Source organism: Rhinolophus hipposideros (genome assembly GCF_964194185.1).
Source record: "Rhinolophus hipposideros genome assembly, chromosome: 9".
NCBI classification, from domain to species: domain Eukaryota; kingdom Metazoa; phylum Chordata; class Mammalia; order Chiroptera; family Rhinolophidae; genus Rhinolophus; species Rhinolophus hipposideros.
Window position 1 is genome coordinate 66,547,744 of NC_138055.1, and position 23,686 is coordinate 66,571,429.

General features: G+C 33.7%; 1 protein-coding gene across 6 annotated transcripts in view; it reads left to right on the forward strand.

Moving 5' to 3' along the window:
* CNOT2 (CCR4-NOT transcription complex subunit 2) overlaps positions 1 to 23,686 on the forward strand; it is a 107,323-nt gene that overhangs the window by 66,306 nt on the left and 17,331 nt on the right. For all 6 annotated transcript variants that reach the window (XM_081060971.1, XM_081060972.1, XM_081060976.1 and 3 more), the window contains 5 exons: positions 6,423 to 6,489; positions 16,780 to 16,927; positions 17,658 to 17,840; positions 20,172 to 20,251; positions 22,858 to 22,983. In XM_081060971.1, coding sequence (XP_080917097.1) covers positions 6,423 to 6,489; positions 16,780 to 16,927; positions 17,658 to 17,840; positions 20,172 to 20,251; positions 22,858 to 22,983 — 604 coding nt within the window. The remainder of the gene's footprint in view (positions 1 to 6,422; positions 6,490 to 16,779; positions 16,928 to 17,657; positions 17,841 to 20,171; positions 20,252 to 22,857; positions 22,984 to 23,686) is intronic.

A 23,686-nucleotide genomic window follows, 5' to 3' on the forward strand; every position in this document is an offset into this window, starting at 1 on the left:
ATGACGATGTTCCAGAAGAAGATGACATCCCCTGAAAATACGCCCTAATGTGTCTTTTGGAGCAAAAATTAATATAAGACCTGGTCTTATTTTCTGGGAAACACGGTACATGGTTATAGAAGTATTTGGGAAACTGTTCTTTATGAGACTGTGTGCTAATTAAAGTGCTTAGTAGTTGTTTAGAACTATTTTCATTTTTCAAGACCTTTTATTTCAAGAGATGCCTGTATGTGAATGTGTCTTTCTTTAGAATGCTGAATTTGCTATTTTGAAATATAAGTTATTTTGTAAATATTACAGATACATTAACTTAAATGTTTTCAAAAGACTAAATAAATCAGAGGCAGATACTGGCTTGATTTCTTTTTTATTATAATTATTTTCTTTTTGGAGACCTTATAGAAAATGAAAAATATTTATATAAGACATGTCGTAGACAACTCTTAAGTATATACGTATTTGTATTTTAATTGCTAACATATTTTCTAGACTTAACGAGTCTGTGTACTCATTAATCATTTTTAAGCGTAATTATTTTGGAAGGACAAACTTGTGCGAACCTCTTTGCTTGTTTTAGTATGTGCTGTAAAGATATGAAATATATATCTATTCCTTACTTTCAAAAATTCTTAAAACTATTAAGAGTAGGCCACTTCCTTATTTTGACAAACACCATCTATTTTGAACTCATACCTTTTTGAACTCATAGTTTTCATCCTTGCATTAACCTACAGCAGTTAGAGCAGCTGGGATTTCTTGCAGGCCAATTAATAATCAATATTTTATTAAATTCCAGCATAAAATAAGGATACCTTCTATTACCATTATCACTGTCATCCTCTTGATTAATACTTAACTACATGCTGGAGTCGTGCTGGCTGACTCTCCAGCTCATTGAATTCGTTCTATCTCAGGACCTTAGTACTTTCATTTTTCAAATCTTCACATGGTTCTCTCTCTCTCACTATATCCAGGTATCTGCTAAAATATCTTTCCTGAGAAACCTGTCTGATCACTCTCTTCCAAAGTAGCCTCGTATATACTATCAGTACTACTCCCTCTATATTCTTCTAAATTCTTTCTTGCATTTTAACAATCATAGCATCTATCTACCTGAAAGTACATATTTCTTGTTCATTATCCTGTCTACTCCACTAGAATTTAAATTTAACAAGGAGAAGGACTTTGTTTAGTTTGCTGTTGTGTTCTTAGAATCTCTAACAATGCGGAGGACATAGTAGGTTCTCAGTGAGTCTTTGTTAAAGAAAGGGAAGGAAAGTTGATATTAAAAAAATCAGAATTAACATTATTTGCAAATGATATTATTTACCTTAAAAAACTCAAAAATCACCTTTAAAAGTTTTCATAGAAAATGTGAATGCATATAAATGTCAAATTTTGATTAAAGTGATAACTGATAACGTTAGATGTAAATAAAACAGATTGTACTCTAAAGAAATTGGAATTAAATGTCAGATCATTTGAAGGGAATATTCTAAAACCTCTTCAATTCATTGACATTCACATAATCTTCAAATTCAGTATTTTAAAGATAAAAACCTATTTATGAAAGGAAGTTAAAATGATACAAGTTATATCAAATTTTGCTCTATCTACAAAAATGATTGCAAAATGTTTTGTCTCAATAATAATTCATATTCAGAAAATACCATTTGATTCCTGTCATACTAGCAGGGAGTTTTTGTTGTTTTTTAATTGAAGAGCCAATATCTGTGAGGGATCATTGCACTGCTGTGGAAATGTAATTAATGCAGACTTTGTAGAAAACAGTTTATCAGTGCGTAGTAAGAGCCTTTAAAAATGTGAACAGTCCTTGGTTATGCTTTCTATAAATTTGTACTTTGGTTCTAACCAAAAATTTAGAAAATATAAAGATGTTCATTCCCATACTTTTTCAGTAAAGAATTTGAATGTAAATGTTCAGTAGAATTAATTAGTTGACAATTATTGCTATTTCAGCATATGTTATACTTTGTGTTTTTGAAAATTTTATGTTTAAGCAAAATTACTTGAAATACCTATTAAACTCATAAGTTGTTGTTAGTTATCTTATTCATAAGATAACACGTCCTATGACTGACTTTATTTTTCTGCCTGCTCCTTCCCATGTCCCTGTGTGGGGGACAATAGAAAAACCATTCTTTCGGTTCTTTTAATGTATCAGCTTTACATAGTCTTTCTTTTTTTCGCCTGTTTACTAGATTTCATTCTGACTTCAGTGGTTTCATGTATTTTTTAACCATACTATTTTTAATTTTAAAATATTCTTCAGAATCAGTCTACATTTAACCTTTCCCTTTGTTTCTTTTCCTGTTTGTATATATGATATAGTCAAAGTCATATTTCTTTGTTGGTTTTATCCTGAAATAAAAACAGAATGCTAGGAATTATGTTGTCACCGTACATTTATGTATGTTGTACAATGAATTTTTAAAAACATTTGAAAATTTAGTTCATTTTTTAATTGCTTCTGTAGTCAGGAAATTGTTATTTTTTATAGTTTGAAGTAATTTCTTGACCAAACTGATTTTACTGTTTCTTAAAATTAGATTTGTAATTGAAAGTACATTTATTGGAAGGAGTAATTGTGAGAGGTGGTTACTGTTGAGAGCACAGGGGGGACAGAATAACTTCTGTGCTGTTATGGATTGCTGGCAGGAGCCAGATTTGCCTATTAAGTTTTAAAATACACTTTTTTTTTTTTAAACAAAAATGTTTAGATTTTTTGGTTGTGAATTTCAGTTTTATCTAGTAGCGGTGTAAATAATTTTTATAAATAGTTTATGATCTGTTGATTTCTTTGACATTCTATATATTAAAAGATCAAGGGGCTTTTTAGTTGGGTCAGGAAAATAACTTGAGGCACATTACTAGTTCTAGTTGCTTCCTGGTTTTTATTGTTGTTGTTTGACTGCAGTGTTTATTATAGACTGAGAAATGAGGAAGAGTATAATTGTTATGATGGTTTTATTTAGACTGGGAACACAGTATTCTACTTGTTGATTTCAGTTTTTTACTGACATTTGATCTTTTTCTACCATTTTCCCCTCAAAGAACACAAGTTGTCCTTATTTTACCTGGAATTTGTGGTGATAAACTTCTTTCTTTAGCTTCTTAAGCAAAAATTAATTTAGGGTACTATTCAAAAAATTAACCCAAAGGCTGAGTGCCTCTGACTGCTTTTAATGAGTTCCGCTGGCAGGAAGTCTAGGTTATTAGCAGCTACAGTCACCATTTATTGAGCACTTACTGTGTTCCATATCTTACCTCATTTAAGCCTCACTTCAACTTCATGAGGTAGGTAGTGTTATTTCAACCTTACAGGAAGGAAACAGAGACTCGGCTCTCCCCTAGGTAAGTGCAGAACCAGGATTCAAATCCAGATTTTTTTCTGACTCCAAAGCTGAGGTCTTTCTACTTACACTGCATTTCTTACTGCACACTGTAATATGTCTCTTGACCTATATTTTTCTACATAAGAAATTTGCCTTTATATTGGTAACTTTCAGCATTTTAAAATTTATGTAAATTTTCTGTTTTCTGTTAATTGTACTTATTGCTATGCCAGAGTACATTTCTTCCGCATTTTCTTTGCCCTCATAAATAACATTTCACATTCCATTTCATATTATCCCATTCATATTCCTTTATTGTTTTAAATCTATTTTTATGAAGCATGTTTTCATAGTTTAAAAATATATGCCATCAGGTATATATATCAGGTATATAATTTCTTTATAAGAAATTATATGTGCATTTTTGACACGTTTTGAGGCAGTCATTTTAACATCTATTTGTATAGCTGATCATTACTTACTTTACATGGATGTTTTGAAATTTTAAAGTATCATATTCCTGTAGAGCAGAGTTTTCTAACTTTCTTCATGTACTCACACATTGAGCAAATGATATTTATTTAATATGTCTGTCTGGTTAGTGGATCTCCTGATGTTCTTGGTCTCCAATGATTGGTCCAGGGAGCAAGCCCTCTCGGCCTTCTTGTGCCTCCTTCCCTACTTAGCCTCTGTGCTGAGCGGGCCGGTGTCTCGGCACACCTGTAACTCACTTATGGATGTGTGTGTATACATGTGACCTTTGTGAGAAAGTAGACTAAAATGTCTGTTCTTAGGAGTTACATATGCACTAAACATACACATTTCTGGGAAAAGTAACATTTTAAATGGTCCATTCTAAAATGTTCACATTATGGATCATTCTAAGTCATGCATTCATGTTGGCCAACAACATATTTGATGCCTTTGGAAACAGCTGTACTCTTTTACTTTCATTTATAGCTTATAATGATAACCGAAAATCTTGACCCTGAAACCTTTTACATTCTTTCACTAACTAAAGCTTCACTATATATTACACATTTTCTTTGATCTTGTTCTTGCAACTTGGAAATTAATCTTTAATGTGCTTAAAATATTTCCAGTTACGTGGTAACAGTCATGACAGTGGTACCTAACAAAAGGACTCAATCAGGCACGAAATGTGTATTTTTTCAGTTTGTTTAGATTACATACCCTCTGGATTTGAAAAGGAATATGTATAAGGTTTGATGCTTTTCTAGAAAATTTGTTTCTATATTTAAATACTATTGTTTTAGAGTAGTGTGTAACATCTCTACACGTAGTAGAGTCTGGTATGTATCATTAATTTAAAACTACAGTAGTATAAAAATTATCGAATTTTAGAATGAAGTAACTCAAAATTTTGACATGAAAATAGCATGAAGTATTGTAAAACCTCTATTGTTTAAATATTTTTCCTCTTGGTTTCTTAATGTGGTCAGCGTCAGCACAGTTTTGCACTGGAAACCAGAGTGACCTCTGATAGTTCCCTGTCTGGTGATTCTTCACCCACCTCCTTTTCCCTATACCTCAGCCATTTTAATATAGCACCAAATACTGTTGCTTCTACCATCAGAATGCCTGTGCAGTCCCACTTCTGTTGTTCTAGTTTAATATGTTACCATTTCCATCCATTTTTGCTATTGGAATTATCTTCCCAAATTACAGTTTGATCACGTCATTTCCTAGCTTGATATTATTTTTTCTCTTTATTGCCATAGTCGTTAGCCATTTTGGTATGACATTTAAGAAGACCCTTTACATTTAGCCTCGACATACTCTTTTATTTCCCATTCTTTAATGCCTCAGTATGCATAGGGGCAACCCTATCTCCTTTCTTTAATTAATCTATTATCCAGTCACTAATGTGTGTTATTTTATTTGTATTCTAATCATGTCACTAACTTTGATCCAATGTACCTTCACTGTGTATTCTCAGCCTGGAAGAGCACTCACCTATAGTGACATGAGATGTTACCGTTTTACAAAGTATTCCTGTTACTTCACCCTTGTTTAGAATTATTTTCTCCTGGTAATCCTTTATACTTCCTTTAGAGAGTTTGCCACACTGTGCCTTAGAATATAAGTAGTTGTATAATTCATTCTCTTCTTTCACTAGATTATAATCCACTTGATGATACGGCCCATGTCTTATTTAATTAAGGTAGTTTGATGGTTGCTTAGTATAAGACAGGGAATAATGCACAAACATGCACTTACTTGTACACATTTTCACTCTGTTTAATTACCTGCTTTGTGTATAGCACTGCCACATACAGTGGTAGTCTATGAGGAAATAAAAAATGAATAGAACATGTTCCAGGAATATAATATGCCTTGAAAGAATTTATATTCTACTAGGGAAAAAAAGACTTTGATGCAACAAACTGAAAGACACTATATGGAAATGGCATGAAATTCACCTCACTCACTAACAAACAGTATACATTATATACCAAGTCTATATATTTTTGTAAGTATTTTGACTTATTTTTGGTATTGTGTCATCTCCACTTATATAGTTGTGTGTATATTTGTTAGATTTTTTTCTCTCCCTGTGTGATACACATCAGTTATTTGTATATAAAAGTCAGGAACTAATATTACAAAATACACATCCTCTATTTAGGTAATTTTATTTTCAACTTTAATAAACTGAATTTAGAATTTAGCTTTATCGTCTAACAATTAGGTAATTTCATTTATAAATTTAGAGACTGTTTCAGATACTGGCTTCATGTTTTTGTTAGCCTAGTTTATTTTCTTTTAAAGCGAAATAATTCTGCTATACTTTTATTTAGAGTACCTTGAAAAAAAACTTTTGTAGTAATAAAAAATTCATTTTATTTGCACAGCTTGATTTCATCCAATTGTGATAGTTTCTTAAGGAACATGGAATTTATTATGTAATGTTTGTTTTATGCTTTTTTCTGAAGAATGAGAAATGTGGGTTTGACTTCATGTATTATGATATATTGTACAGATTTGTAACATGTACATCTGTGTACTTTTCTTTATGCTCTAATATAATTAATTTGTTTCTAGATGCTGGCATCACCATCTACATCAGGTCAGCTGTCTCAGTTTGGGGCAAGTTTATACGGGCAACAAAGTAAGAATTTTGTATTTATTCTGGAATACTTTATTTAGAGAAAATATAACTACCAAATAAAGAACAACCAGTACTGCTCTTTTGGGTTTGTTTTAGGGTTTAAAAGGAAAGATAACTTAATTTTTAGTTTTTTTTTTTTTTATTTCACTTACATAGCAAAACCTCACTCATCATTTCAGACCGTTCTAATTCAAAATTTGTTATTTGGTTATAGGATAGATTAAAATTTATTTGGGCATCTTTTGTATCTATATTCTTTTGTAATATTTTTGGAGAAGAATTTGCTAAACAAATTAAAAATAGACATCTCTGTTTTTAGTTAGAGGAAGTTAAAAGTTTTTGTTTTTTCTTTTTTTCTTTTTTGTCACTTGACTAGGTTGTTTTGTTTGTGTGTTTTGGCCTTTTTAATAACATAAGCCCATTACTTAGCAGTTCGTCAAAAGTTCTCTTTATTTAGCAAATATTTCTAATTTTACTTTAGTTCAGTCTGGGTATGGAATCTATGTTTTTGACTCACAGTTTAATGCTTTTTCCATATACAGGATTTTATTTCTTTTTAAGTATTGTAGTAGTTTTATAGCGCTTAGCACAGTGCCTGGCGCATAGTAAGCGCTCAATAAATTTTAGCTATTATTATATAAAACCTTTATAAAGCTAAATTATAAAATCTTCCTATTTTTTTCAAATTAATTTTTCAAACTGTTATATATTAATAATAGTTTATCATATCTGTTAATTGCAAACTGCTGCTGATCTCATCTCTGTTAATGGGAGGGGAGTGTTAAAAGGGATATAAATTCCCGGTATAGATTATAGAATAATAAAGTAACTAGAGAAGGTAATCTGATGGCCGAGTATCTTAACTAGCTTCAAATAAAAATCACTTATTTGATTTGAAACTCTTTCCCAGTGTAATAAACGGCAAAGTTTTGTTAGGTATCAGAAAGTTACCATACCACTTTACCCTTCAAACTTATTTTGAAGATAGTAGGGGGAAAACAGTTTTTTTGTTAGACAAATATAGTTTCCATCTACTTTTTTCTTTCTTTATGTCTTTTATCTTTTGCTATGGAACACAATTTTATTAATACAGAATTAGTAAATAAAATTGTTAATTGCTTATAGATATTAACAGTTTTCCTGTAGTTAAGCAGAGAACATATTTTAAAAGCTTTTATTATTAAAAGAAGTGTTGCTTATTTATCCACAAATGTTCATCCTTGTTGTTGAAAAATTAGCTAGCAGTTTGTTTCATTTAGCTTGTGTTTTAGTGTGAAACCTACTACTTTCACCTTTCCTGATAATCCTTACCATGGAAATATCTAGTTATTTTAAAGCTACCCTTTATTTCTATAGCATAACTGCAAAGAACTTACTTTGTTTTATTTTTAAAGCCCACAATTTATCACAGCAAAAATGTAGATATGGAATGGAGAAAAATTATATTTGAGAAGCTAAGGTTATGTAATGAAGGAGAATGGCAATTTTTTACAGTAAAATCACTTACTGTGAACTTTAAAAATCTAATCTATTTGTTTAAAACTGCAAATGTGAAATTGTAATTGGGCTAAGATATGTAATGGTTTAGGTTTTTTACTATAATTATTTCATTGGTATGGTAGACATTTATTGACTTTTTAATTTGTGTAGATGATTGTGCTGATTGTTAAGGATGTAAATGAGCAAAGGTATTTTCATTAGAAAATGTGTTTTAAGGTACTTACTAGTTTAAAAAGAGGTCATATATGACAAATATTTACTGTTAGAGTTTAGTATATTAAATGGCTATATTCCTGTAGTAGTAGTGAACCAGCATTTTCAATGCATGTCTCACTTTTTTAACTGACATTGTGGATATTAGCCTACAGAAATATTGAACCTTAGATCAATTGAACCATCCAATTTAGATAGAACTAAAATGTTTCAAGTCAGGATACAATTATTCCTTTCCAGCATACTGATTTAGAAGCTACAAGTAGTGAAAAAAGACAGAGCCTAGATTCCCAGTCTCTGTCTGTTAGTATAGACCCCAAATCACCAAATGAATCATTTAGCTGGTAAGTAGTCTGAACACATACTTTGTCAGAGAAGAGAACACCAGCTACTATGGGGGACTTGAGGTCCAGGTTTTAATAGTGTACGTCAGCAGCATAAAAGTTGACGGGCTGACCTTACGAAGGATAGGAGATGGAAGGAATAAGTAGGTAGGAGTAGATTACAGATGTTATTCTTAGAGCAATTAATTGTAATTGTGCATTGGTTTTCATATAACTAAATTCTTTCGCCTTCCAAGGGTATTGAGTACCATCGTTAACTCTGTATTCAGATTGGCAAGGTTCAGTAGGAATTTATGCTGTTAGAGTGGAGGTCTCCTGTTTTGATGTTCTTAACGATTAGAGAGATTAGGAGAAGAAAAAGTGCCCTCTCCAAAACTAAGACTCACTAGATTAGACAAGGGAGGGAATTCCTCTTGGAGTGGATACAGAACTGCTTAAACCTCCATTTTGCCAGATTTGGGTGGAATGATTGCATAATACATAAGGGTACCCAGAAAATGCTGGATCACAGGTTTTTGTATGATCACAGTATGATTGTATCTAAATATATAAGTCACTTTTCATCCAGGCGTTCCTGTGAATCCCGTGCACCACATGGTAACTGTAGAAGTCAGTGAAAGGAATCTTGTATTCAAGTTGTGTGATGTTCTTCTCCGTGAGAGTGTGCCTAAAACTGTAGGTATACGTACAGTTTTAAAGATCCCTAGGCTTCCTAAAGCTGTCTGCTGTATTAGAATGAAAAGGGAACCAGGAACTAATTTCTCCTGGGTATTCAGTGCATTGAAATTAAGTGCTAGTATAGTTGGAGTGACTTTTTCTTACTTACTAACAGGATCTAGAGCCTTGGAAGGTTGGAGAAAAAGAAAACCACTGAGTGCTTCCACCGTGCCTGTTATCTCATAGGCACAGGGGTTAACTGGCTGCATGGATACATCCACCAGGCACACTTGTGTCTGCCTGAACTCCCAGAGGGCTCCGGTGCTTAGCTGGGAAGGGAAATACAAGGAAATTGTCATTTTGGGATCTCCTGGCTTGAGAGCAGTGGCGTGGTCTCATGCTTTCAACAATATCCTTCGCCTCATGTTTTAAGAACACCTTTTGTGAAGGTTACTTACCATGTGGAGAACCAGAACATAGGTGGCGGCTTCAGAAATGATGCTGTTGACAGTGCAGGTAGGCAGATGCCATGTTTTGGTAGTAGCTTCAGGAAATTGAGGACCAGGTACTTGAATTAAAACTGAACAACTCTCTGGGAGTTCTTGCTCTCAAGAAGCACGTTACAGTTGGGGAAGTCAAGACCTTTATATAAAACAGTATTAAATAACAGCTTACAATGCTAATACATAGGTTAGAGGCATGTTGACTGGTATGGACAGACTTAGGTTTGGAGAGAAAGGCACAGTAAGTGGCAGTGGTACAGGAAAGCTTCAAAAAGGAGGTAGGAACTGCGTGCCTACCATATACTATACTGAATCGTGCTAGATACTGCAGATGTGCGGTTGGAGACATCATTCTCTGCTGTGCCATCTCTGCGCCACACTCATACCGGCGCTGCCGTGTTCTGCACGTGCTCATTGCGTGCCTTCATTGCCTTTACGTCCTCAGTCCTCTGCACATGCCAGGCACTCAGGAAATGTTGAGCAAGATACGGTCTCTACACGAGTATAGTAGGATAAGTACACAAGTTATTTTACTAAGTGGAGGAATAAGTAGAGAGTTTAGTGGACGTATATCAAAAGTAATCGCATATTTTGGAAAAGGATCAGGAAAGGATTTACAGATAAGATCATGTTTGACATTGACCTTGGAGAGACTCTAGGTAAGGTTATTTCAGTAGTGTGGACAACATCTACAGCAACGGGGTAGGATCGATTTGGGAGTGTTTTAGTTTATTAAGGCACCACAAGAAACCTGTTGGGCTGTTACATTGGTTTTAGCTAAGAGCTACAATCGTCACAGTTCTACGGAACATATCAAGATCTTTGTTACTTTCCAAGTTCAAGAACACAGCTATAGCAAACTGTTTCCCCCCAGAAAACAACTTTTTCTGGTGAAAACCAGTACTCCATTAGGCTACCACATTCACCTTTAGGACCACCTGTTAACTTTCTTTCCATATGCAGGTTTCATCTTCCCACCCTGCCCCGCAAGTTAATAGTTATTAAGTATGTAGTGTGCAGTCAGGTGCTATTTTAAGTACTTTATATGAATTAACTCATTTAATCTTTACCACAACCCATGAAAGGTTAAAAGATTTGCCCAAGGTTATACAGATAGTAAATACTAGAGCCTAGATTATATTACTTTCTAAGTGTATCTGTGGATATGAGTTGAGAGTAACAGTTTCTTTGAATCGTGGATGCTACATATTAATACTTACTGAATGTCATGACCCCAGGAGGCCATTTGCACATAGTAGAAACTACAAATGCTAACTCCACAGATTGCAAGAGAATTGACTAAGGCATTACGTAGGATTTATTCATTTACTGTGTTATTTTTTGAGTACCTACCACGAGTGAAGTATTATTCCAAGATGTGAGAGTATGGCAGATAAAGTTCCTACTTTCATGGAGCTTATATTTAAATGGGGGAAGACAGAAGAAGCATGCAGAGAACTAAGTAAATAATATAATTCTGGTAATAAGTACTATAAAAACAGAGTCAGAATAATTGATAAGTAGATGGAATATTTTACATGGATCAGGCAAACAGGCAGTCTCTGAGAAGGTAATATTCAAATGGAAACCTGAATGTTGAGAAGGGTAGTCCTTGGAAAGATCTGGGGGAGAGCTTCTCAGGTACAGACAACAATGCAAAAGTTCTTTCTCATGAGAATGTAAAAATGAACTTGTTGTGTTAAGGGTGAGAGGACCAGCATAATGAACAAAATAGAAAGTTAATGAAGTGGCAGGTGTTAGATCATGGAGTCTTGTAAAGATTTGGTAAAGAATTTGGATTTATTCTAAGTTTAATAGGAAGAATTTTTAGGTACAGTATCATTTTTAAAAGATCACTTTGCTATGTATGTAGAAAATGGACCGGGTGGAGGAGGGACCAGTGGTGAAAGAGAGAAGGCTGTTCATGTACTAGTTGAGGCAAGAAAAATCAGGTGACTTGGAGGAGTGATGGAGGTGTTGCGAAGTGGTCAGACTTAGGCCATTTTAGAAGTAGAGCTAATATGATTTGGTGCTGTGGGATGTGAAAGAGAGGGGTCGAGGATGATTTCTAAGGTTTGAGACCTGTGTTACTTTGTGAATGGGTTCCACTAACCCGAAATGGAAACTTAGCTTGAGGAGGAGTACAAAAGTGTACATAGGAGTTTTCCCCTCGGTGGGTGCCAGCTGCTGTAAAGATCCAGCCAAATGTCTGGGACGCTTAGCTGGTTCTGACATATCAGCAACTTCTCATAGTGGAGGATGTTGAAGCCAGCTAGCTCCATCCATGCTTCTTGTCTCACACGTCCTTAGTACATAGAAGCAAGCCTGCTCTTCCCAGGCCTGTCACTTGTCTGCATTTTCATACATTTTGCTGTTTTCTCAGACTGACCTGTTAACATTTTTATCCCCTTGATTCCTCATCACCACCACCGAATACCTGGCTAGGTCTCTTTCATTATTTAATTCATGTATAGTCTCCTCCAGGAAACATTTTTCTGATCCCAGATCCATTCTGCTTTCACTGAATTAGTCTGAGTTTGTAGTCCTTCCTATATACACACCCAAGCACACCATACATATATTGCATGTAAACAGCTCAATCATAGTAGTTGTTATTTTTTTTTAAAGTCTTTTGTCGAAGGTGTTCTCGGTGGGGAGGAGGAGAAAATGTTCAGGGGCAGATTAGGGGCTTGGATAGAGAAAGAATGAAAAAGATTGTAAGCCAAATATATGGTATGTAAGAAGAGTATGTATTGGAGTGAGTAAAATATTAACAGAAGAGTTACATGTCAGATATATCTCAGTAAAGTAAAACTGGGAAAGAAAGAAAATGAAATAAAGATTAGAAGAATCTTTTGGGACCTGACAGGACGTAAAAGACTAAACTGTGATTGGATTTGACACTATAGAACAGTGGTTCTCAACCCTGGCTGTACCCCTCGCAACACCTGTAGAGTTTTTAAAATCCCACTGCCTATGAATTGCCCAGACCCAGACTGTCACAAATTCTGAGTATTGGACCCAGGCATTAAAGTTACCCAAGTGATGCAAAAGTTAACTGCTATAAGAAGTGGAAAGTGATTGGTTGCAAAAAGGGATTGAAATAGAAGTCAAGAAATTAGATCTTGGGCGAGTCACTTAGTGCTTGATATTAGTTCTTCATATATAACTTAGTTGGATGATCATTATAACTAAATTTAATGATGATCTCTGGAGACTTTTCTATCTCTCAAATCTTTTGATTTAATGAAGGAAATTACATAATGAAATAATGTACAGCTACATGCAGGACACTTTGGAGGTAAGAAGATAGTTGTCCTTTGTTAGTGTGGGTACGACATTGAGTTCCTAGGGGAAGCTCTTTGCTTTGGGAATGAGAATGGGGACACTGTAAGCCCTCTTGCATCAGTTAGGGATTTTTTTCCCCCTCATCCTTTACGTAAGTATGTGTATTTGAGGATCTGGTTGCTGTGATTGAATTTTTTTTAAGTTGTATTGTTTGTCCCTTGCAAAAGCTTGAAAAAAGGATGACATTATCTTCCCATAAGTATTTAAGGGATATGCTGTTAATCAGTTTGTGCAGTGAAAATAATTTATGGAAACATTTCTTAGATCATATTCTTTTGGGTTTCTGAAAAATGATTAATAAAGAATTTAATTTATCCTTTGATTTGGCACCCTGCCAAATAAGTAGATTCCTACTTAGAATATATATATTCTTCTTAATACTGCATTATTCTTTATTAATCAATATATTCCTCCTAATACTGTATTATTATTTATTATCAGTTTGTCAAAATGAAAGAAAAATTTGATTCAGAATAGTTTGAGAACCTTTCTGACTTTTTTTTTCGTTGTTTTATTCCTATTCGGTAAAAAGGGAATAACTATTTCCTTTATAGGATTGTTATAAGGAGGAAAGGAAATGAAGTAGCATAGTGCTTGACACATGGTTCAAGTGCTTGACACATAGATGCTTGATAAATTTTAATTCTACTGCCTTCCCACTATACAAGCTCATGCATGGATATTTGTATTTACCTGTTGTAGCTATTTTATGCTAAAACTTCTTTTGTGTGTGAGCTGTTTTTTTGTTTTTCCCTTTTAGCTTACATGTCTTCTTCTTGATATAATAATTTGGAGATGATTTTCCATAAATGTTTGTAACCATACTAGTAAAAGAGTCAATTTTTCCCTCAGGACCCTGAACCTATCCAGTGTAATAGTTTGACTCAACTAACTCAAATTTAATGACTTAGTGTATTTTATTTACTAAAAGTAAATTCTTGTATATTCCTATTCAGTGATACTAATTCTTTATGTTTTAAAGGGATTTGGTTTTTACATTGAGTTTAAAATAATTTAGTTTCTAAAAGTATTCAAGGGTTGATCATACAGTTTGAAATTGATACACTCCTTTCTGCTCTATTGATTTTTTTTCATACTTACCTAGTTCAAAATGCAAATCAGACCTTTTGAATTTATTAGTTTCTTTAATGAAATCAAGAATGTTGAAGGAAAAATAAAAGTAAATGCTAATCTTTGAGTTTCTTTAAGTCTTCCTCCACTCTCCGCACTATACAGTAACTCACTTTTGCCAATCCTTAACTGACTTACCCATTCTTGTTTCCTTTTCCAAAAGTTTTTTTGCTAATGTTCAATAAGCTCCGTTCTCTAAAATATTTCTGAAGTTACACATTTTCACAAGACAGAATAGAATAATATGTATGTGAAGGGTTGAAGTAAACAAATCTCAGTGAGTCTTTGTAGGGCTTATTAATGATTAGAAAAGAGCCTAAGAATACTAGATTTTTGGCAAATGTATGTTTACAGTAATGAAGGTGTAAAGAGAATGAAAAAAAGGAAAAGGAAAAGTAGGGAAAGAAAACTTGACAGGTGTAGAGAAGAGAGGGAAAAGGAAAATGGAAGAGAACAAGAGATGGAGGTTTAGAAAAAGTTTGAAGAGAAATGAGATTCAAAAAAGAAAAAAGAAAGCAAGAGAAAAAGCAGACTATGTAAGAGGTGTTAAGATGCAGTAGGAACTCACAAGGGCACTAATTTAATGTTATATTGAGCTCCCATAAGGCTGCCAGTAAGAACACTAGAAGTTAAGAGATCTAAATTCTACTCTTGGTTCTTTGCGTCACCTTGGAGAAGGCTGTTAAAAATTGTATATTTCTTGGTGATTAGTAACTGAGAAACACATTTCTGCGGGAAATTTGCAGCTATAGCTGACTTTAGGACAGCATACTTGGGGAGAAGGATGCAAGCTCCCTGAGGGTAGGAGCCTTTTTCTGTCTTATTCACTGCTGTATCCCCAGCAGCTAGCACCATGCTTAGCACACAGTAGACACTCAATAAATGTTTATTGAGTGAGTGATGTGAAAAGTATCACTTTGGTGGTTCATTATGGGAGCCTCTAGAGGGCCAAGGCTCTCTAGAGGGGGAAACTATGTGATTGAAAGAAAGAAAAGTCTGATTTCTTCTGGAGAAATCTGATACAGGCTGATTTTTAATCTCGTCTTCCTCTTTATTTTGTCCCAGTTTCAGAGAAAGTGGCTGCAGCTAGTGGTATACTCATGGTCACAAAATTTGTAGTGACCAGACATACATGTAGTGATTAAAACAGCATATAATCTAGGCCAGTTCTCTTTATGTGACTTGAAGAAATGCAGAACCAAACTTAGTTCTTCATGGAACATGAATGAAAAGAGGACGATGTAGTAGCTGTATTGAGTTATACTCATTGGCTTCATTCACTTGAGAAGCATAGTTAGGCTACAAGCTGAGGACTGAGGCTGGCAGATTCCAGTGAAATCTTTGTGATCCACTGGTAACCCTTAGATTAGAAGATGGTTCATTATTATGCCAAAAGATAAATTTTGCAAAGATATTTGAAGGAAACATTCAGAGCCTATATATGCTTCGAATTTTTTTGAAGGTCATAGTTTCAGAATATTCAGATCAGTGCAATTCTTGGACCCAAAATTAGACCAAAAAAGGGGCAAGGGGAGTCCCTTTAAATCCCTAGCACTAAAGTCATCTACTTATTCATTAGTTCTCACTCCATCTTACCACTTTTATTTAACCTCCAGTTCAGAATAAGCTTGGTTGACTGATGTACCATTCCATAGCTGACAGAAACAGAAAGTACCCGAAAGTGTGGGTCAGGAAAATGGAGGCAAGAGCTAAAAATCCTTACTGAGGGATAAAAGGGGGGGCGGAGGGGAACATCTAGCACGTTAGTTATTTATGATAATTCTATGTCATTAAGAAAATACTAATTTATATTTCATACTAATAAAAGGAAGGAAATACACATTTTTGAAATGTTTATCCCAGTTGGTTAATTTTTTTTTGTTTTGTATTTGAATGGTAAACCCTAACTAGTCTTTAAAAATGCACTTATTGGAACACATTTATCCCTGCATCTGGCACCAGGAGTCCTAGATAAATAAAAGGTCATTGTACTTTGAAAATTTTTTCAAATGTTTTAAATTTTTGTTGCTTATAGTTATATTCAGATTGAGTTTTTTATTAGTTGCTGGCGTTTTCTCTTGGGTTTGTAAAAATTGTAATGTTGAGAAGTGTGTATGTATAAAGTAGTGGTAAAGAGACTTTTTCTTAAATGCATTTAAGAAGGATCACAAAAATTAAAGTTAATTAAAATTCAGCAAAGTGGGGTTAAATGTCTGTGTACCTTAGCTATGATTTAAAACAAAAACACAAGATTGCAAATTTCTTAAAGGCATATTTGTACAAAATGTTTTTATTGAACATACGTCATCTAATTTGTTAAATCATTGACAGACATAGTTTTTGTAAAATAGAAATATGAAAAGATTAGCAATATAAAAGCAATATCCATTCATAATACTAAATTTCAGACTAGAACATTATTTTTGTTAAAATCACAGTCCATGTGGAGTGAATTTAATATATCCATTCAAAATTTGCATATTATATTACATGTTAGGTCATTTTCAAATGTTTTAAATTGCCAGCTCCAGAAGATGGATAACAATTTCATTCCTGATGGCAATGAATTTCCTTCTTCTGAATTTTTTTACTAGGTGCACTAGGCCTTCCAATGAGGGGGATGAGCAACAATACCCCTCAGTTAAATCGCAGCTTATCACAAGGCACTCAGTTACCGAGCCACGTCACGCCAACAACAGGGGTACCAACAATGTCACTTCACACGCCTCCATCTCCAAGCAGGTATTTATTGATGGACCAGAATATTTCTCAGAATGTATCTTTGTAGAGTAAGCAAGCTTTTTAGTTTTTCAATAAGGTAACTAATAGTTCAGTGCCTTTCACTGAGGAAAAGAAAGTCGATACCCTCTGCTCCTTTTATTTCACTGCAAATTGTTAAGTCCAGTGTAAGATGTTTCTATCCTGAAACTAGCATACTGATTGTCAACTGGGTGGGTATCGGGTTAATCACCACCTGGGGAGCTTTTTCAAAAGCCAGTTTTCTTCCTCAACAGAGGATGTGCAATTTAAAATCACTCCTCAGATAATTCTGATTATTGCTCCTTCGTCACACACCCATTGCTCTAGTGAGAATAAAATAAAACAAATTACACAGATGATGCGTATTAGTATGAAGAAGATAGAATGACATACATTTGGGATGAAATTATTCTAATTATGTGTGAAATACAGTTGTGTTATTTTATGTCATAGTCACACTAATAGTTCTCTCATCCTAGGTATCACCATATATTATTTCCACTATAATTTGCCCTTTCTTGTTGGTTTGTTTACTTTGGCTTTTCTTTTCAAAGAACTAGAATGACTGGACAAAGTAATTCAATTAATAAAAATTAGCAATGCAATTTGAAAGTATGTTTGAGGTTCTAGAAATAGGCCAATTGATTATTTACAGAGAATTTTAATGAGTAATTATAGAGAGCTTATTTAGTATAATGGACTTCTTTTTCAGGGGTATTTTGCCTATGAATCCTAGGAATATGATGAACCACTCCCAGGTTGGTCAGGGCATTGGAATTCCTAGCAGGACAAATAGCATGAGCAGTTCAGGGTTAGGTAGCCCCAACAGAAGCTCGCCAAGCATAATATGTATGCCAAAGCAGCAGCCTTCTCGACAGCCTTTTACTGTGAACAGGTAAGATGTTTATTGATACTGTGTATACTTGTCTTTCTGGGTATTTTCAGATTTGCCTTTTCATATTCAACATTCTGTTCTTGAGTCGTGGCTTCTGTCTCATAAGTGTGTTTCATCATGTGTTTATGACCAGAGATTCTCTTTCTGTTAAACATTACAACTTGAACCTCCCCAAACTAAGGACGCGTTCTTTTGTGATCAGTGATTTTAGAAAATACATTAAAGCCTTTTGTTGTTGCTGTTAGAAGAGGATTGTTCTTAGGTTGCCACCAGGCAAATTTTTCTTGATAATGCCCTTCCTTTATTCAGTGAGGCTGGTCACCTGTGTGCTAAGAGTTCCAGGGTTATGAGTAGGACCGGAGACATGTTTGACTGTTATTACTTCTTTGCTCCACCTATGCTTTGGTTAAGTACCTTTTCAACCGAAACTAAGTTTTGTGCTTTGGAGACTGACCGAAGACTTTTTAAAACTGCATCTACAGTATTTGAAAATTATGCCGTGTCCTGGGATTTAAAACAAAAAGATGACCTGTTGTGCTTTTTTGCTCCTTTTTGCACTATCCATTGCATATGCTATTATGCAAATAATAATAACAGTATAAAGACCAATTATCCACTATGTTAATTTTTTTAAAGCTGTTTAGATAATTTATATGAGAGACTTTCTTCCTTGCAAAAATAGCATTTAAATTTGCTTATTTTTTAAAATAGAGAATTCTAGGGGGGGAAAGGACCTGATCTAGTTGCTATCATCATATATTTATTTCACTTTCTTTTAACTAATACTTATAAAATCTCAATTAAAATAGATTATTAACCCATTTCCTGTTTAATCTTCATCTCATAAGCTCCAATTCTTACTCTTATTTAGATTTATGAGTATTCCTTTCATAATTTTACTGTTCTTTTAATTTTTTAAAAAGTTATTATCTGTAAAGGGTTATCAAAATTCTAATCTCCTTGATAGATTCCTAATGGTATAATACTTCTTGGGCTTTATTACATCTTTCCACATTCTTGTAGTATTGTTCATTGAATGTATATTTAAATTTTTGCCTTTCCATTTTTTTTCACATTTTAATTGGTTTTAAAAAAATACTTTGCTTGTAAATTGTCGTTAAACATAGGTCTCTAAAATCCTGCTCATTACTATTGATAAGTTTGTTATAGAATGTTTTCGTTTCTTAGTACTTATTCCATGTTTGAGGTGTCTAAATCATCATCAATTCCAACATACTATTAAACAGAAAATTCTGTTGGCTTTCCTACTCTTATCTAAAGTATTCTTTTTCCCCCAGCTGTTTATTTCATGAAGATATTGTTTGGCCATAGTTTTACAGATTTGGGGGCGAAGAAAAACAAACAAAAAAAAAAAACAGAAAAAACCTGTTATCTTCAAACAATTTAACCCTACTTATAACACAGATACACTGTCTTTTATCAGATAATTTGATGTTAAAGATGAATACTTTCAGTGTAGAATTTGCATTAATTCTTTTTGAAATTCTTAATTACTTCTGGCCTTGCTTTAGGTTTAGTCTTATTTTTTGTTTTTATTTTCCCATGTTTAGGCTTTTGGGAAAAAGGGGAGGAATTTGTAACTATTTACCATACACCAATTATGCATTAATTTAGAATTGAAGGCACTAGAGAAAGAATTTTTTTCTTTTAAGTAGCTGAAAGATAAACTGTATTTAGATAAGAGTGATGTGTTTTGGAACACTGAATTCAGTTAAAGAAAAACACCATTTAATTCAGGTCAGCTGAACATTTGTTGAGTGCCTGTTGTATCCTTCTGAATACCAAGGGCAGAGGATGCAAAGATGAATTTGCCACGGACCTTGTCCACGAGGAGTTTATGTTCTAGTTGGGAAAGACAGGCTGTAAGAAAAAAGATCTTCTATGGCAAGTAACAATAGCACGCCTTACCAGTAGTGGAAGTAAAGCAAGTGTTCAGGAACCATAGTCTTACATGAAACAGCATAGTTTTGAGGTTAGTTCTGCCAGTACATTTCTTGTAAGTTGGCTCTCCAAGTACACAAAGTAGTACCCTTAAGCTCTGTTTTCTTCAAGACTCATATATAAATTCTTTGTTTTTTTGTTTTTTAATTAATCTGTATAAGACATTTTGGTTCTCTGCTTTTCATGGAAGGACTCAGGGAAGTTTTTAAATAAAATTAAAGATTAAACTCAAAAAAATAAAATTAGTACGGTATTTGTTTTAAAACATGTTGTTTTATATGAGGAGATCAAAAGTATACCCTTTTGTTTTTCATCATCTGAAAGTTAGTGTTCTTACTGTATATCTAAAATTATTTTCTATGTACCCAGTATGTCTGGATTTGGAATGAACAGGAATCAGGCATTTGGAATGAATAACTCCTTATCAAGTAACATTTTTAATGGAACAGGTAAGCTTATTCTGGAGCTAGTACCCTATAAAAAATATGGTAGATCTTTGAAATATAAAGCAATTCAGCATACTGGTCTTAAAATATTACAGGATTTTTTTGTGTGTGCTAAAATGGTAGAATTGAATTTAGTGAAGATTTGACAGGAATAGGATTTAATTCAGTGAACACTTGGAAGATACCTAAATATATTTTTTCACTTGGCATGGTGATAGCACAATGTTCTAATACCAGTGTTTTCTTAATACCTAGAGAAGCCTAAACATTAACTTAGACTATGTTTATGCTGCAGATTTTTTTTTTTGCTTCGAAAGCTTTTCCTCTCCTCAGTCCTGTCACTGCAGTCTAAACTAGGTTGGGTGGTATGGCATTCTTGTTACTGAGACCCAGATTGAAGAAATCGTTAAAATAATATTGATCACTTACAATTTTTTTCTTAATAGTTTTAATAATACTCATTTTTGCATTTAATCCTTATGAATTTTTTTATCCAGTTTTATGTGTAAAATTCAGAATTTAATTACATGGAAAAACAATTCTGATTTTGACAGTAAATAATTCCTGCAGTCTGTTGGTTTATTTTTTTTTTTTTATCAACTGCTTCAGACTAAACAGGCAGCTTTGTTGCTATTCTCCTTCGGTTTTCACCCTCTTCTGCCCTTGCCTCCAGACCCTTCCTGATAAAGGATGTTGTTGTGGTCACAGGAGCAAAATGAACACAATTGTTGAGAGAGAAATGAGGTAAAGGAAGTAGAAGGTGAAAAGAATGATCAGTGAAATGGAGCATATGTGGAAGCATGAGAGATTTAGTAATGAAATGTCATTTGTGGCTATGGGCTTTTCATTTTTTAAATGTTATCATATGTTTAGCAGCAGAGATTGATCGAATGAAACTTTAAAATGAAAAGTTTTAGCATTTGAAAATTATAGATTTGTGTTGAAGATGTTAAAATAACATGAAGTACCATATTCATTGTCTCTAAAATACTCGTTTTTTCATATTTTAATATCTCTGAATTCAGGCTGCATATCATAGTTTCATTGGTTAGATTTTTTTCTTTAATGGACCATAAAATAACTGTGTCTGACAGTGCCATCTTATATTCTGAATTATGGTTTCATACACTTCTATAAATTTTATAATTATTTTTAAAATGCAGTTTTAACTATGCTTAACAATAAGAAAATTGTTTCTAAGTCTTTCCCTAAAGATATAAATTTGGGTGTTTATTAACTATTTTTTAAGTTAAAAATGCTCAAATAACATGGCAATTTTAAATTCCATCTTAGAGGAACTGAAGATGTAAATTAAAAGTTAATATATGTATATTAAGTGTATAGTTAATTTGTAATCAAATAATTCGAGAGGTTACTATGTAGATTGAAACTATATAAATTGCTATTTTCTATTGTCTTGTTCAGATAGTACTATCATTAAAATTCAAAATTCATAAACTGCAGTTTCTATAAAAACAGTAGGTATGATTTTTATCTTTTACCCTTCATAATTTTAAATTGTCACTTAAGTTGGAATGTTAATAGTGTACTATTTTTCTGTCAGCAGAATAAACATGAGATAATAGTTCTTTTTCCTGAGATTCTTCTAATTATGAAACTTGGAGAAAAGTTAAAATTAACTGGTATAAAGGGTAAAATAAATTTAAAATGGTCATAAAACACTAGGTGAAAGAAAAATTAAAGAAAAGCCATAGCACAGGCTAAAACTAAGGTAGAAAGTTAAAGTCTTTAAAATTAAAAATACAAAATTATAAGAATAATAGAATAATAAAAGTTAAAAAATCAAGGGAGTGATTAAAATAGGCAAAGTAGAAATGTTGGGTTAAATTTTAATTTTTAAAAGGAAGAGAGCTGAGTTTTAAAATGAACAAAAATAAATTTTATTCATTCAATATATATTTATTGAGCGCCTACTGTGTAATAGGTAATATAAACTTTTAGGCTTTACATCATATTCCCATGCTTCCCAGCATTCACCATACATGGAAACTCTACTTACACCCTCTTTTTGCCACCCTACTTACATGCCCAGCTGCAAAACGCACGCACAAATGCATGCATGCACATTTGTGTATGGAACCAACAGACCACAGGATGGAAGTCCATAGGGCTTTGCTTCCGTTGCCTGTGCCTCAGATATGATTCTGGCCATTTGCAGAAGGCACTGTCATTCTCACACCTGTATATCACTGAAGCTCCAAGCATTCCAGATACAACCTCCGCTTTTGAATATAATGAAAAGAGCAGTTACATCATAACAATCTCTCTTCCTAGCTAACAGGCTATAACTTTAGAGTACTGTCTTTCACAGGGGAAGTAATGTACCACCGTACTCCTTACTCTATATCTTAAGACTCTAAGATTTGGGATATTTATTATGCTAGTTACAAACTGCTTTGCTGATTGTTCATGAAATTTTTTCATGTGAAATCAGTCCACAGTATTGATTGTGCACCTACATATGCCTACTACAGTGCTGTGCATCATTTAGGAAGAAGGGACTGTCATTTCAAATTGTATTATGGTTGGTCTTTAATAATCTCTTTAAATGTTTGTAGAATCAGTAACTAGTGTTCCTTCTTATTTAGATGGAAGTGAAAATGTGACAGGATTGGACCTTTCAGATTTTCCAGCATTAGCAGACCGAAACAGAAGGGAAGGAAGTGGTAACCCAACTCCATTAATAAACCCCTTGGCTGGAAGAGCTCCTTATGGTAATTAAGCCTTTTAATGACGGCCAATGGAAAGTTTCCATTGCGTGCACGCATGCACACACATGTATGTTTTCTAATCAGAGTAGTGTAATTTGTCAGTTGATACATACAAAGTGCTTTTTCCTCCCAGAGTACCATCATAGCAAAGCTAAACGGGAAAACTTAGTTTGTACAGAAACCCCCAAAAAGAAGTCCTCATTGGTATTCAGAACTTACTGTCTTCTGGCAGTTCTGCCTTCATACACCTAATGATTATTTTGTGGTCTGCCTTTCTTTTTAATTCATCACACATTTTTTAAAAGAACACATTCCTGCATTCTTAGTGATTCATAATGACTGATCATACAGTAAAGACTTTTTCTAAGCCAGTTTCTTAACTTCCACTCACCTGACATTTGGGTCAGTAATTCCTTGTAAATGTGGGGCTATCCTGTAGAATGTTTAACGACATCCCTGGTCTCTGCCTACTTGATGCCAATGGCACTCCCCACTTTCTAACCTTCTCCCATTGTGACAACCACAGATGTCTCCAAACATTGACAAATGTCCTAGAGGAGAAAAAATCATCTGTTGAGAACCACTACTCATGGGTCATGTATAGTTTATGTAGACTCTTGGTCACCGTTAATACCCCTTTTTTAATGTCTCCAATAAACGAGAGATTTGGTTAATAGAAGCTAAATGAAAAGAAGGGGGTGTGTGA